The sequence below is a fragment of the Leptinotarsa decemlineata genome, unplaced genomic scaffold, assembly GCF_025532065.1.
Source record: "Leptinotarsa decemlineata unplaced genomic scaffold, Ldec_3_MD MMD2_tig00078422_RagTag_RagTag, whole genome shotgun sequence".
Classification (NCBI taxonomy): domain Eukaryota; kingdom Metazoa; phylum Arthropoda; class Insecta; order Coleoptera; family Chrysomelidae; genus Leptinotarsa; species Leptinotarsa decemlineata.
The window spans coordinates 22,697,286-22,713,963 of NW_027412747.1; the positions used below are offsets into that span (position 1 = coordinate 22,697,286).

General features: G+C 35.6%; 2 protein-coding genes across 2 annotated transcripts; both read right to left on the reverse strand.

Annotated features, from left to right (window-relative positions):
- Positions 1-3,967: 3,967 nt before the first annotated feature.
- On the reverse strand, positions 3,968-8,918 carry LOC111510451 (uncharacterized). The gene is made up of 6 exons (XM_023166376.2): positions 8,490-8,918; positions 7,594-7,722; positions 7,447-7,482; positions 7,204-7,318; positions 4,231-4,295; positions 3,968-4,091 (listed from the first exon to the last, which is right to left on the reverse strand). Exons 1-6 carry the CDS (start codon positions 8,679-8,681, stop codon positions 4,074-4,076), a joined length of 555 nt encoding a protein of 184 aa, XP_023022144.2. The 5' UTR covers positions 8,682-8,918; the 3' UTR covers positions 3,968-4,073.
- Positions 8,919-11,729: 2,811 nt separating this feature from the next.
- On the reverse strand, positions 11,730-13,900 carry LOC111510448 (uncharacterized). The gene is made up of 6 exons (XM_074186360.1): positions 13,755-13,900; positions 13,473-13,601; positions 13,330-13,365; positions 12,644-12,749; positions 12,271-12,338; positions 11,730-11,860 (listed from the first exon to the last, which is right to left on the reverse strand). The coding sequence occupies exons 1-6, from the start codon at positions 13,824-13,826 to the stop codon at positions 11,843-11,845; spliced, it is 429 nt and encodes a 142-aa protein (XP_074042461.1). The 5' UTR covers positions 13,827-13,900; the 3' UTR covers positions 11,730-11,842.
- Between the last annotated feature and the right edge of the window lie 2,778 nt (positions 13,901-16,678).

Below are 16,678 nucleotides of genomic sequence, written 5' to 3' on the forward strand. Positions count from 1 at the left end.
ACAGTGACATCTTGAGCTAGTTTTGTAGGATCTTTTCCCTGCCACAGCAACGTTGTGTCGTCTGCAAATAATGTGATGCTAGCAGTTAGATCCAGTTGTGTTATATCATTAATATACAATAGAAACAAGATGGGTCCTAGGATGGAACCTTGAGGGACACCTGGTTTGATTTCTCCTACATTTGAGTCGGTTGAGAGTCTTATAATTTGTTTTCGATGAAATAAGTACGATTCAAACCATCTAATGCTTCTGTGCTCAAAACCATAATGTTTCAGCTTCCGCAGTAAGATTCCGTGATCAACGAGGTCAAATACCTTTGAAAAGTCACAGAATACAGCTGCTGAATAGGCACCAGAATTCATATCACTAAATCTTAAGCACTGAAAGTTAAAAATTGCATCACTTGTATTTTTGTTGTTTTGAAACCCAAACTGCTGTGGACTCTTATAGAGAAAGTAAATTAGCCGCCTTTTTTTGATTTTTCAAATAATGTCACTTATAACTAGACTAGCACCTGCCTCGCTAATTACCATAGTCATGCGGCTGGGTTGTAGGAAATTGAATCGGTGGGCCCCTGCGTTTGTGTTGCCAACATTTAAACAATTTGGTTTCATTACGTCGCCATGAATCTCTAACTCGATGTTGATGTATATGTGGAATATTATGTAACTGCTCTTTGCGAGATTGCTTCTGGGGGCGATGTGTACTTTCCAATTCAATATAGTTAATCTGCGTTAATGAGTGACGTTATTTCGTTTATTCAATTGTTTGTTACTTTGAGAGCACAAACCAATTAGCCGTTTCGATGAATTCGTTGTTGTTTATTGTTCATTTTGAGTTGATGGCGGTAATGGTTGGCTAGAAAATGACTGTTCGTTATTAGTTGAACGAACAAATCCATTCACATTTCTCGAAACAACTCGATTGGCGATTTACTGTTTTCCAAATGATAATTCCAACCAAGAAGACGCCTTCTTAGTTGGAGAAACACGCTTCGGTGAAAGTGTCACAGTTCTAGTCTTGGGGAGAGCACAGAATAGCATATCATAGCACAGCATAAGTAAGAATAGGATATGATGGGATGGGATGAGATAGGATGGGAAGATGCGGAACGGAATGGGATGGACTGGACCGGACGGACTGAGGGACTGCACCTGACTGGATGGAATGGGAAGGGACAGGGCTAGATGGGACTGAACTGGACGGGACGGGACGGGACTGAACTGGACTGGACTGAACTGGACCGGACCGGACCACACCGGACCGAACCGGACCGGACCGAATCGGACCGGACCGGACCAAACCGGACCGAATCGGACCTGACCGGACCGGACCGGACCGGACCGGACCGGACAGAACAGGACAGGACCGGACAGGACAGGACCGGACCGGACCGGACCGGACCGGACCGGACCGGACCGGACCGGACCGGACCGGACCGGACCGGACCGGACTGGACCGGACCGGAATGGACAGGACAGGACCGGACCAGACCGAGTCGGACCGGAAGGGACCGAACGGGTCAGGACCGGACCGAACCGAACCGGACAGGACAAGACCGGACCGGACCGAATCGGACCGGACCAAACCGGACCGGACCGAACAGGACAGGACAGGACCGGACCGTACCGAATCGGACCGGACCAAACAGAACAGGACCGGAACGAATCGGACCGGACCGGACCAAACCGGACCTGACCGGACCGGACCGAACAGGACAGGACAGGACAGGACCGGACCGGAACGGACCGGACCGGACCGGACCGGACCGGACAAGACAGGACCGGACTGGACCGGACCGGACTGGACTGTTCTTTTGGTTTTTGTGAAAAAATCCTTAACAGAATCTACAGATCTTTGCGAAAAGGTTTCATCGTTGTATCTAATTTATTTTCTTTATTTTGTCGAGAGTTTTTTACTCTATGTATTAAATAGAATGGGCAGTGAGTAGTAGGAAGCCAAATGTTTTTCTCAAAAACTATTTTTCCTCAAAAAACATCCATATTTGTTAACTCAAAATATCTAGTTGATTTTTGCCCATTATTTGCCCATTATTTTATATCTCACTCGTTAAAAATTTCAACTACTTCAGTGTTAGCCCTTTCAACTAACAACGTTTCAAAAACACTTAAAAGAAATTATTGTGAAGTAAATCAATACCTTTATTTCAGCTATAGTAAAATTTTGGAATGAAATTAAGTTAAAAATTTGAAACTTTCTTTCTCATTGGTATACGAAAAATACTTATGTTTTCATGTGGTACAAAAAATATGTTTTCTTCGATAGTTTCATTTCTAGTTAATCGAGTCAAAGTATTTACCGACTGCCTTCGCCAAAAACGTTATTTAGAAGAAAATATTTGGACTGGACCGGAGCGGAACGGACCGGACTGTACTGGACTGGACTGGACTGGACTGGACTGGACTGGACTGGACTGGACTGGACTGGACTGGACTGGACTGGACTGAACTGGACTGGACTGGACTGGACTGGACTGGACCGGACCGGAGCGGAACGGAACGGACCGGACTGGACTGGACCGGACAGGACAGGACAACTACTTCAGTGTTAGCCCTTTCAACTAACAACGTTTCAAAAACACTTGAAAGAAATTATTGTGAAGTAAATCAATACCTTTATTTCAGCTATAGTAAAATTTTGGAATGAAATTAAGTTAAAAATTTAAAACTTTCTTTCTCATTGGTATACGAAAAATACTTATGTTTTCATGTGGTACAAAAAATATGTTTTCTTCGATAGTTTCATTTCTAGTTAATCGAGTCAAAGTATTTACCGACTGCCTTCGCCAAAAACGTTATTTAGAAGAAAATATTTGGACTGGACCGGAGCGGAACGGACCGGACTGTACTGGACAGGACTAGACTGGACTGGACCGGACCGGACCGGACCGGACCGGACCGGACCGGACCGGAGCGGAACGGAACGGACCGGACTGGACTGGACTGGACTGGACTGGACCGGACAGGACAGGACAACTACTTCAGTGTTAGCCCTTTCAACTAACAACGTTTCAAAAAAACTTAAAAGAAATCATTGTGAAGTAAATCAATACCTTTATTTCAGCTATAGTAAAATTTTGGAATGAAATTAAGTTAAAAATTCAAAAATTTCTTTCTCATTGGTATTCGAGAAATACTTATGTTTTCATGTGGTACAAAAAATATGTTTTCTTCGATAGTTTCATTTCTAGTAAATCGAGTCAAAGTATTTACCCACTGCCTTCGCCAAAAACGATATTTCGAAGAAAATATTTCAAATTCAAAACCACATATTTATCACGATCCTTCGCAATACAACTTGGAAAATGCATACTGGTTAACAACTACTTTTCCGGCTAATATCACGATAGACATTGGAATCATACCATCCATAAGTCTGATTTGAATTCGCGTTTCGCTACATAACAGCTTCATCAGTTACTGGTGAGATTATATCTGAAAGATATTTATTCAAATTCCTCACGGAATGAATTCTTATAGACGCTCCTCTTCCGCCAATAGCTCAAATAAATCGAGTAATCACCTACAGTTGGGTTTCGAGGTATTTTCCCACGTCAATGTAGAACAGATCCAACCAGGATGGCAGTGTGCACGAACCCATCAAATAAAACCGGCTGAAAATAATAGTTTTCTGGGTATTTTCATGTTACTTCATGTGTATATGCAGTTATTCTAATACCAAATTGTTTTGACTCTACTGACTCATTGAAAATGTTCGTTTTGGAGTTAACTTTTTTCTGAATGTGTTCAGTTGGATAAATTTCAATTTTATACTTGTCAAAAGTGTATATTTGAGTAATATATCTCAGTAAACCTCTCCTGTGTAACGTCATTTTTTCAATCGAAAAATTATTTATCGTAGATGCTTCTATAATGGTATACTCTGACTTTACAGCTTAGATGCAGAAAAAAAGAATGGGATCAAATTTGAATATTTATTCCTAGAAAAAACTATCCAGAAGAGGTATACGATTAATTTCTGTGTTTATGAACATGGTCGTTTTTCCAGATATCTACGTCACTCACTATATTTGCACTGGTCCATTTTGGTTCTCAGAATATAATGAAGTTCTGAAAATAACAAGCTTATAGAAGAAATACTTTTTAACAGTGGTTGCAAATTTGATGAGAATTTTGTCAATATTCTATATCTTTTATATGGAAATCTTCCAGAAGGAAAATTATTGATTATATTTCGAAACATACTCACTTCAGGACCTTTCTTGAAAGCACATTCAATAATATTCCAAGTGATTAAATGTGGTACTCTTATACCTAAAAATCAAAAATACACATTAATGAACTACGATTACGGGTGATTTTTTGAGAGTTATAGGATTTGATTTTCAAAACGAAACAAAAAATTTGAAATAATTGATGAAATCTTTATTGGAATTGATAGAACGATCAATATAATTTAATGTTTGAAGATGATTTCATGCAAATGTTGTCCACGGCTCCGCTTTAGATAGCCTATGCGCAAGCTCCAATTTTGGCACACTCTCTCTAACATATCGACCTGTATTTCACGTATAAATGCTTCAATATTGGCTTCCAGAGCGTTAGTCGTTGCTGGTTTATCCCTGTAGACATGAGTCTCAACATGACCCCACAAGAAATAATCCAAAGGCGTTAAATCACACGATCTAGGTGGCCAATTGACGGGCTCCAAACGTGAGATAAACTGTGCACCGAAAGCGGCTCTTAATCGGGCTCTTGTTTCGCGTGCCGTGTGGCACCATCTTGTTGAAACCACATGTCAAGCATGTCCAATTCTTTCATTTTGGGTAACAAAGAGTCGTCAATCATCACACGGTAGCGCTCGCCATTCACAGTAACGTTCCGGTCATTGTCGTCTTTGAAGAAGTACGGCCCGATGATGCCATCGACCCATAATCCACACCAAACAATGACTTTTTCGGGATGCATCGGTAGGTCTGGCTTGAGATGAGACAATTTTCCTTGTTAACGTATCAATTCAACCAGAAATGAGCCTCGTCGCTAAACAAAATTTTTCCATAAAAATGTGGATCTCCCCCCAACTTTTCCAGCGCCCATTCACCAAATGTGAGACGTTCTGGAAGGTCGTGTGGCTTCAATTCTTGCACCAGCTGTATCTTATAAGGTTTTACACCCAAATCCTTTCGCAAAATTTTCCACGTAGTGAAGTAACAATTGCGGCGAACGGCGCTGAATCGACATTTCACGGTCATCATGAATACTGGCGGATACAGCCGCAATATTTTCTTCGGTCCTCACTCTACGTATGCGTGTTGGTGGTGTAATGTCCAATAATGTAAACTGAGTTCGAAATTTTGTTACAAGCTTCCGATTAGCTCCCTCAGTCGGCCGACGAAACTGCCCATAAATTGGAAGAAGTGCACGATGCACTTTTTTCACCGAACATGAATTTTGATAATAAAATTCAATAATTTGCGAGCGTTGTTTATTCGCAAGTCGATTCATGGTTAAATTATAGGCCAAACTGAACAAGTTTGACAATGACACAAGTCATAATTCATGGCGTGTTCTGTCAAAAACAGTGTTGCCAAAAACATACCAGCAAAAATATTACTCCTTATATTGAAAACTCAGCTATTTATAGGATATTCATTCAACACCGTAATTTTTTATACAACTGGTGGAAGTTAGAATAAAATATGGTGGGGTAGAAAGGCACGACTGTTTCCAAAATTTATTCTCTCCTGAAAATTTATACTTTTCAAATCAAACAAAATTCCTATGACTGGAATTCAATCAAATGAGCGAATGAATGTCATTACATACTGGAAAAACTTTCCCAGGAAGTTTATTCTACATACACGCAGTTCTCCAAATGGAAGAGTTCTGGAAAAGTGAAGTTCGAGGTGTACTGAGTTGAACCTCAAAATGAGCAGTCATAGTCCGTCGCATATTTCTGATATATTCCGCTCTTGGTGAAATCAAATATGCCAAGTTACTGGAACAGTTCCCGTGGAAGTATCTATAGAAGAGAGACAAATTTCCAAACTTTCTTCTATGTTCCAGACTATCAAGGTTTCAAGTGATATTCTTTTCTCCAATCAGGTGGATAGCTCCATTGTGGATGGAATCCAGCAGCTTCAGGTTATGCCATAAGGCATCAAAAGTTGCCGAGTTATGTACAGTTTTCTGGTTAGGAACAATGTTTCAAGCTTTTGAGAAGCAATCTTTGCAATTCCAGCGACATTATTGTGCCAAAACATATTGGTGTCGATTTTAACCCCCAACAAACTCATCAATGCAGAAAGCTGAATTGTCTGACCTGGCATTATTATATCCGGTTCGGAAACATTTATCTTTTTGGAAAAAACTGATGCCTGGGTTTTTGTGGCATTGAATTGGGACCTGGTTACTCTTACCCCAATTCAAAATCACGTCTATATCCTCATTAAGATACGCAACCTTCTACTGCCATTGAAGATGTGCATGTGCAGTCGATGTCCTGGAATCCAAATTGAATGACGGGACAAGTGTGCTGTCATCAGCAAATCTATATATTAGATGTACAATGAAAAAAAGTTTGGAGAAAATATAGATCCCTGGGGAACTCCAGCGTTGATGGAGAAAGTGTTCGGCCACTTGCAAGGAAATGTTCTTTCAGGAAGAGCCACATACAAAAATGATCCGACATGCCATAGCATTTGAGAAAGCTTATAGCTTTCCATGGTTTTTTTATATCACTTATAGTATTATCATCCAGATTGGTGCTCAAGAGGCAATATTCCGAAACATCGATGTCCCAGTGAGGATGATAGTGTTCCATGTAAGTGAAATTTTCACCTTTCATTTTGTATATTGTGAATGAATCCTGTGAAAGATATCTGATTCACTTCTATAACAAATGTTTGGAATACAAACTAAGCAGAGATTTTTTTTTTGTGTAATACATTGTTCATATAAAAGTATTTGTTTCGAAAGAATTTTTCTTTCGTGTAATTCAACGTTTATATGAAAGTAGCTGTTTCCAGAGAGCTTTTTCTCCCAGTTTGTATCTGAAATTTACTTCTTTGCATGATATATACAAATCTTTCTACAGAGTTGACTTTTTTGATTTGATTTCTTGCTTCCTTTCTTTGGAAGATTCCCACAGTTTTTGTATAAATATAGAAGAGTAGGAAGCCAAGACATTTCTCACCCTATAATAACACAAACCGATACTTACCAGATTTTTTTGTTTCCTCAATACAGTCGAAGTAATTTTTTTTACTCTGCTCGGTCATTCGTTTTGGCATATAATGATTGACTATATCCGTATTGATAACAAGGTCACGTGATAACTGCAATTGAAAAAAATATGAAAATCAGCCTAATTTGCTGTGAACATTTTATGACATCATCAAAAACATTTACCTCAGAAAAAACCATTAAAAATAACGAAATAAAGTGGAAATGTGTTCGTACTCACCGCATCTGAAACAAGGAAGAGGCATAATACGTAACGCTGAAAAACAAAACAATGGATGAACTATAAATACTGAATACAATAGTTACCATAGTAACAAACTACTGAACTAATTATTCAGTTGGGAATTATTAGACTCAAAGACAATACCTGAACTCTTTCGTTTTCAGTAGGTATTCCATTTCTCAAATTGTTTATTTCTTCCTGGCTGATTCCTACTATCAGATCGCATTTGTCATGCCATATTTTATATATTTGTTGTAAATCGCTGCCATAGTCCTGTTAAAAAAATGTATTGTTGTTGCACCATCGATTCATTAAAAATAAACTTTTTTTTCAAATACAAATTATCCTGAATTTTTTTCAAGACTATTCTGTACTTTGGAATATATTTTCCAGACAGATACTCTTTAGGAAAAAGGCTTTTAGCTTTCCACTTCACCATTAGAAAAAAAAATGTTAGAAACTTCTGAAGAAAGGAATAAAGCAGTCAAGTTCAATTTCTTATAAATGCTAACTTGTCGTAAACATAAAGTCATAATCAATGAATTCAGTGTTGCTGGAAAGGCAATAAGACAGTGTCTCACTCCGAAACATCGATGTCCACCATTGGGGATGACAGTGTTTCATGTAAGTGAAATTCGATCTCTTACATAACAATCCTGTGAATTATATCGGATTCAATTCTATGGCGAATGTTTGGAGTACAAAATAGGAGAAAGAAACAAACATATCTCGCACAATTTTACGACCAAAACAAGAAAAGACAGTTATACCTCTATCACTAAAGTTATTTTTGTGTAATTTAGTGTTCATATATTTCAAAGCAGTTGATTCATATGGGCTTTCTTTTTTCGAAAAATGTTCACATTTTTTGAGAAAAAATGGGAAGTAGAAAGAGAGGAGCTTCTTTCGCAAAAACCTGTCCTAAAAAACACCCTCTTCCCAATTCAGATAATCTCTATGGTGAAAAACTGTTGAATCCCAAAACATGCGAATATCCTTTTGTTTAAATTATAGAAATTTAGCGTATGTATAGTACTTACTTTTTCATCCATAGCACCAAAAGTGAGAGAAGATCCTAGTGATACTAATGTCATTATTAGCAACCAACTTAAGGCGGATGATGAAAATCTTAAAAGCGTATTATATGGTGAATTACTGAAAGTGAACGGTTGAGCAAGGAATAATAATAAATAGTCCATTTGAACTCTGTACAAATCGATATTAGAATTCATAAAAACTTAAACCAACTCCACCGTTCAAATACCTTCCATGAGGATTTTCAAGAACGGTGAAATTGTTGATGTGTTGAAAAATGCAATGAAAGAGTCAATACACGTGTTTTCAGAGTCAATTATCTGCAACAGAAGTGTAGATGCTAGCAAATATTAGATACCTGTTCATTTTATAAAAATTTTGGTTCAACTCACAAAATGAACTGAAAATATAGAACTTGAGAACTAGAAAAGTTTTTCATACAATCGGCTTCATCATAAAAAACCGAATGAAATTAAATCAGAAATATCACAAGCTATAAAAATTAACAGCCACTCAAGGGAACTCAAGCAAGTAAAAACTAGTCAAACTGCAATAACATTTGATTTTTCTTGCGATAGACAAGGTTGAAAAAATATGGAAATACATCGTAAATTTTAATTTTTTCGCAGTGTAAGTAAAAGTGAAATTTGATATTGATAGGGCTATGAATTTGAAATCGCTAACACACATCTACTTCTTAGATGTCTTAGTGATTAGAAGAATTTGACGTCTATAGATGATTTCGGTACATTTGGATATATTCCTCACACTATGGTCCACAACATAAAATAAAAGGTTTAAACTTTCCTGTTCTGGACTATTCTAGAATTTTCTAGAAGGCAAATATTCCACCTCACATATCTTTAAAAGCAAATTTTCAAATTCCATTGAACATTCGAATCGTCTGGACTATTCTTAAACTATTTTGAGAACGAAACTTCCAGCTCCATTTCAAGTGAAAGCATGGATGATGGAGAGCTACTATATTGTAACTTTTTTGATTAGATGTTCTTTAATGTTGTGAAATGCTTTCGAATATTCTTGAATGTTATAGACTGTTCCAGAACTTTCTAGAGGGTCACTATATCACCAAAAGCACGTTTGATGCACATAATGATGTGATACTATGTTAGAGATATTAGTTTCATGAATAAAACATTTTGACTTTCTTCTTCTCCATCATCAAACAAAAATGTAAAAAACTTTCAAAGATAGAATGAAAATAATTACAAAATATATTAACATAGAAGTTTCTTATTGATACAAACTGGAGAAATAAAATGCCTTTAGAAACAGCTACTTTTGTGTGAACATTGAAATACATTAATGGAAATGGTCTATTTGAAACAACTACCTCAACAAAAACATTGATTTATTCAATTCATGTTGCCGTTTTACCAGTTTTGTAGCAGTTGGATTTTGTTCAGATCAAAGTATACTTCTGCAGTTGTCGAAATGTCTGAATTGTGTTATATACAATAATTTTTGGAATATGTTGAGAGACAAGTGGAGATTTGAAATGAAAAAAGTGAGAAAAATGATCACTGAAACATAAACGTTTGTGTAGTACTTAACCTACTATTAAACTTGCTATAAATTCTCCAGTATCATCTTGAGTTGCATCGTGTCAAAGTTTTTGTATTTATAAGTTGTGAATTTGAAAACATTCACTTTCATTTGGAAAAGTAGGCGACTTGTTATTCGATTTGTTCATTTCTCAAACGGAATTTACATCTTTGCCCAGAACTGAACAGCAAAATCTTTGTAGAAGTAATATTTATAACAATTAAAATCATAGAGGGCCTGAAGAAACTCCTTGGGATACACCAAAATCATCTCGAAATCATTTCCATTCGGAAAACAATCATCAATTGCTTAGGTTCTATTATTTCTTCAGAGAGAGTATATCTAATTTGAAATTTGAATAACGATAAATGCAATAACTTTAAAGGAATAAAATGATTCACATGTGAATGAAATACTCGATGTGTAGATGAACACGAGTCTGATGAGCAATTTGAAATCAATTTTCAATGAGCTTTAAGTATGTTAATTATCAAAATATGACAGTAACAATGAAATGAAAAATATAAAAAACAATATATCAATTTATGACAATGTTGAAAGAAACTGTGGCCAAAAGAAACTGTATATCAAAATGTGAAAACTTTTTCGCTTTCTTCCAATTCAGTTAGTGGGTATTTTCATCTCTTCGTAGAGAAAGTTGTATATTTTTGGTCTCGAGTATTTATTAGCTCTTTGGCCAACTGATTTTTTCCTAAATGGAATACATATTGGTAATTTGGCATGAATTTTAATTTTATGATAATTTTTGAGAAGGGAGGGGTTTGGCTTTATATTTCTCCATCTTTTGTGTTATTAAACGTTCATATGAAAACAGCTCTTTTGAGAGGGCTTTTTTTCAGTTTATGTCTTCGCATGATCTTTGCTTTGAGTTTCCTTTTCCAAAAATTAATGTATTCTGAATCAATTTTGCATCAATCAATTCTATTTGCATCAATTTTATTCTTTTTATTTCTATTCAATTGAAGTTCAATCAGTCTATTTCTTGAAGGTGATTGGTAGATACTATGCATTTTCCTGGTTGGTTGTCAATATTTTTTAATAAACCAATACTTTTTTATTATTAATTTATAAATAATTCATTAATTCCAACTAGCTTCTTCATGAGATACCACATTATATCTGCCAAACCAATCATTTCTGTAGTACTTCTTAGCCCGCCCGTATGGGTTATTGAAATAGATGGAAGAAAGCTTCGGACCTAAAATGGTTCCCTGTGGTACTCCGTATTCAATAAGGATAGTTCCAGCACAAGAATCATCCAATTATTCAAATTATCTGTTTAAGACTATTCGTGATAATAAATGAACAATTTTCACTAAATTTCGAAAATAATTTTGTGAAAATTGTTCCATTTTATTATCATGGATGGTATTATTAATTTTCATCAAGTAAACAGTCAGACCATTCATAATGTGTTCGAGAGTATTTGGTAGCCTTTAAGATACAGCACAAATCCTTCTTCGGTGTTTCCAAACATTTCATTGAAGTTTGGTACAGTAGCATTGTCCGTTTTACTATTTTTTTCGGCTTTTTGTCAAGGATATTCAAAATTATTGTATTTGTGTATGTTCTATCTTCGTTATCAGTATTCGTCGATATCGAAACGACTATATCAGCGATATACTAAACGACTTAATGTATCAAAAAAAACTTATATATGGAGTTGGAATATTTAATCACTTTTTCCAAAGACATAAATCAACAATTTAAATTATTTTATAGCATTCACATCATGTCAAAGCAGCTTCAATTTCCTTGACTCGTTTTCTCTTCAGTACATGAGGAAATTCTGAAAATGAAAATAAACTTTATAGAATACCAAACAATGATTTGAAATTGAAAATAACAATGAATGAATAAGATAAAGAGATACGCTACTTTGTTTACAACTGAAACAGAATCGGATCATCATGAAATTTTTTGCATCGTCTTTGAAAGAAGTTGATGAAGTCAAAAGTTCTAGCAGGGAAGAAAACTCTCATTTTTCTTAGTTTTGTGAGCTTCATTTCGGAACAATTCCAAAGCAATTATGATATGATGTTTTGATTAAAGTGTCTTCTCTTTCAATTGTATACAGGGTTTGGCTAGAAACTGAGAGGATTTTTGTTTCTCTCACAGAAAACCCCCTCGTTATTTTGTAGACACACCTCGTAGGCTGTAGAGAAAAATGTTGATATCAACATTTTCAGTAGAACTCACCTCAGGATCTTTGTTGTAAATACATTGAGTTGCTTTCCATACCATGAGATGTGCTGGTTCATGAATATCTGTAGATCCAAATAAAATAAATGATGAGAATAATGCGACGTGACTTTATTAAATTGTTTTTGAATTTAATGGTGATGTTAATCGTAAGTACTGATCTGATTCAAATTTCTCAAAGTTTCAATAAGCACAAATTCCACCAATATACAAAGAAATGGCAAGAATGACCAATTAGGAAGAGGTAAAAAATATTAGGAATTTTTCTTAGAATACACATATCTGGAAAGTCTTGGTAATTACTTCAGTGTGAACATTTCCGATGCATTTGACAGATATAAAATAATAAGAGAGTGATCAAGAAACTCACCAGATTTTTTGGTTTCTTCAAAACAGTCAATGTAAGTTTGTTCATTGATTTTTCCTGGGGCATAATAATCGAACAGATCTATATTGACACTGAGGTCAGTGGATAACTGAAAATGGAAAATGAATCACAAATTTGCAACACGTGTTTTATACATTTTTGGGACAGACAAGGCTTTCTAGTTTTTCAATATTCATACAAACACAAGTGGAAAACCTCCAAAAAAAAGATGTAATCAATCAATTTTGAAAAACCTAGTCTATACATAGCCACGACCTTTCTTTCCAAAAAACAAATCTTGAATATACACCTTTCAATTTGTTTAAGAAAGGTGTTTGATAATTGATTCTATAAATTCATATGAATCAATATAATTATGAAATGAAAATCAAAACCTAAAAAATTCAAAGGAAAGAAACCCTGAAATAATTAAAATAATTATCATTACTTCGTGAATATCCTCTTTCATGAAACGTCAATCAAACTGATGTTTGGAAATATGTACGTAGGCAGTATCAACTGGTACAATACAAAACACAAACGTTCTGTGGTTATACACGTTTCAGGTATAATTGTTCCAAAGTTTCAGGAAAACCTTGAATCTTCCACGTACAGTATACATTCAAAACCTATTCTTATACGTTTCAACAAAAATACCCAAATAAATATTCAGAAGTATGTCTACTCACCACACCCGAGAAAACGTAGAGACACAGTACATAACGCTGCAAAAAACAGAATATATTCAATACATATTGACAATCATATAGTATATTCATAGAATAGATTCTTCATTTCAAATCTGTTCATAAATTATATCGATAAACATTACCTGAACCCTTTCGTCATTGGGAAATGTTCCATTTTTCATTTCGTCAATATCCTTCTGGTTTATCCCAACTACCAAATTACATTTGTCATGAAACGATTTATACACTTGTTGTAAAGCACTGCCGAAGTCCTGAAAACATTTATGTTGAAGACGAATTGTTTTAAGAGTACCGACTTGTTCACCAATATTATTTGTTGTTATTGACGTAAGATTTCCTTAACTTGATGACTTCGCAACACGCAAGTAATACAAAGATAAATACGTCATTTTGGTGATACTCACTTTCTCATCTAAAGCGGCAAATGTGACAGATGATCCTAATGAAACAAGAGCCAAAGTTATGATCCAACTCATTTTGAATGATGAAAATCTGAAAAATAGTTATGGTAGTTTCAATTGATTGCTACAAAAAGAAGATATGATGTTTCAACCAACTTATTCTGTCTTCATTTCATCAATTGTTGTAAGGTATCTTACAACTCAGTATAAATGCAATAAACTAGATTCCTCTATATATAGTTCATTTTATCGTATATGGAAAGTAGGAAATTTAATGGATACAGAGCTATAAATTTTGGTCGTGCTTGACAGAGCTAGCAAATCAAAAATTAACTGAAAATAAAATTATTGCTTCCGAATATTTGGTTTTAAGCAATAATAATATATTTCATGGTTCATAAAATGTGAATTTAACTAGTTTTCGAATAACGTATATTTTTCAAAGTGTTCCAATTTTTATCACATCCAAACGATAATCTACAAAAGTCAGTTCGAAATAACAATATCAAAGTACAATAAGTTATTACCGCATACTTAAAAAAACCGAATACTTTCCTTTGTATATCTATGAAAAAATATAATAGCACTTTCTATCACTAAAGTAGAATTTCCTAAATGTCAATAACTGTGATAATATTCGATATTCTCCAGAAGTCATTTCAACAAAGTTGAGATGCTTTGGAAAATGCGAAAAATGCTGTTCATCACACACCTTTTCCGCAGATTCTCAAAACAAATACATAACTTTCAACTCCAAAATATCAATACGCCACTGCGAAACAAACAAACAAATAATCAATTACCAATAAATCTCTATCTGGTATATAGAAAAAGTGTTTTCATAGGTAGGAATAAGGACTTCTGAAACATCGAGAAGAAGAAATTGAACTCTCGAGAAAAATTGAACTCTCGTGGAAAGTTAAATATCTGGATGTGATACTGGGACATATATCAACCACACCAACGACAGTGCAATTAGAAACATTCATGAATCTACCTATCTTTTTGTCGAGAAATCCAGAATCCAGTAAGCATAGGATGTCCATTAGACATCATTTAAAGGTCCTATATTGGTTCCCATGCACATGGACTTTGAAGGGATGTCCAAGGAAAATCCTTGAAAAATCCATCATTCAGCAAGACAAACATGGACGTTGAATAGACGTCCGCAGGATGTTTTCGAGAATATCCATTTAAGGACTTGAAAAGGACTTTGGAGGGATGTACACGGAGGAATATACGTCACGGACGTGACGTGGACATTAAGGGTGGTTTTTCAATCAACATTCACTTGTATGTATGTAAGTCCCGGAGTCTCTCGTAGGATATCCATTGGATATCAATGAAAGGCCCTATATTGGTCCCCATGCACATGGACTGTGCAAGGATGTCCAAGGGATAACCTTGAAAAGTATATTTATCGGCAACACAAACATGGACGTTGAATGGACGTCCGCAGGATGTCCGTGAAGATGCCCTTCTAAGGACTTGAAAAGGACTTTGGAGGGATATACATGGAGAAATATACGTCACGGACGTGACGTGGACAATTAGGGTAGTTTTTCAATCAACATTCACTTGTATGTATGTAAGTCCCGCAGTCCCGCGTAGGATATCCATTTGATATCAATGAAAGGCCCTATATTGGTCCCCATGCACATGGACTGTGCAAGGATGTCCAAGGGATAACCTTGAAAAGTATATTTATCGGCAACACAAACATGGACGTTGAATGGACGTTCGCAGGATGTCCGTGAAGATACCCTTCTAAGGACTTGAAAAGGACTTTGGAGGGATATACATAAAAGATTGATTATTAATCCATATGAAGCAAAACTTGGAATGGTTAATAGGGGATGTATTTCAATCGTCATTCACTTGTATGTATGTATGTCCCACTGAAAATTAATATTTCTTCCTCTCTGAAATATCTAGAATAATAAATAAAACTGTCGGGAAGAGTGAAATATCTAAATGTTATACTAAGACCTAGATCAAACACACCAACGGCAGTAGTTTTATCTTGTAATCAACGGTCCAGTAAGCATAGTATATCCATTGGACATCAATGAAAGGTACTATATTGGTCCTAATGCACATGAACATTGAAAGAATGTCCATGGGATATCCTTGAAAAATCCATTATTAGGCAAAGCAAACGTGGACGTTGAAGAGACGTCTGCAGGATGTCTGTGAAGATACCCTTCTGAGGACCTAAGAATGACTTTGTAAGGACATGCATGAAAGATCTTGATCAAACCTGAAATGGAAAATTAGGAATGACTGTCAGTCGGCATTGACTTGTATGTGTGTGTCTCACTGTAAAATAGTTTTTTTTAGACTCTTGGTGGCATTTGTCAAAAAACACATCACATTCTTTCGCTGTCATTTTCATATAAACTCTATCGTCCTCATCGGCAGATTTTTGTCCCGGTTCAATAGACATCGTCTGATACGACAAGAACAAATGAAGTAATAAATGACCACCGCTTGTCAGATGGTTCTTAGTAAGACGTAACTGATTGTTAAAAAATAATTGATGAAAAATTGTGATATGAAATATGAACGTTTGTTAAACCTAACTAGTTATAGTCTGGTTCACATGTACTTTTTTTTGTAACATTTTTCAGCCCTGTCCAAAAATTACGACCAAGGTGTCATTCGATTCGTATTTTTGCCTAGAAAGTTTAAGGAAAGGTCCGAAAACGCGCCGATAAAAATTACAAAAGTTATAAACAATTAAGTGAAAAAAAATGGGGCTTTAGTTTTTTCTTAATATCTCGAAAAATTTTCAAAATTTTGGAAATTTGAAAAAATTTGAAAAGATCAATGAATATGCGTGAAAAAGTCCCGACTCCCGAAACTGTATCTCGATTATTTATAATTTTCACAGAGCCCCGAAAATAGAGCCAAAAGCGGGTAGTTCT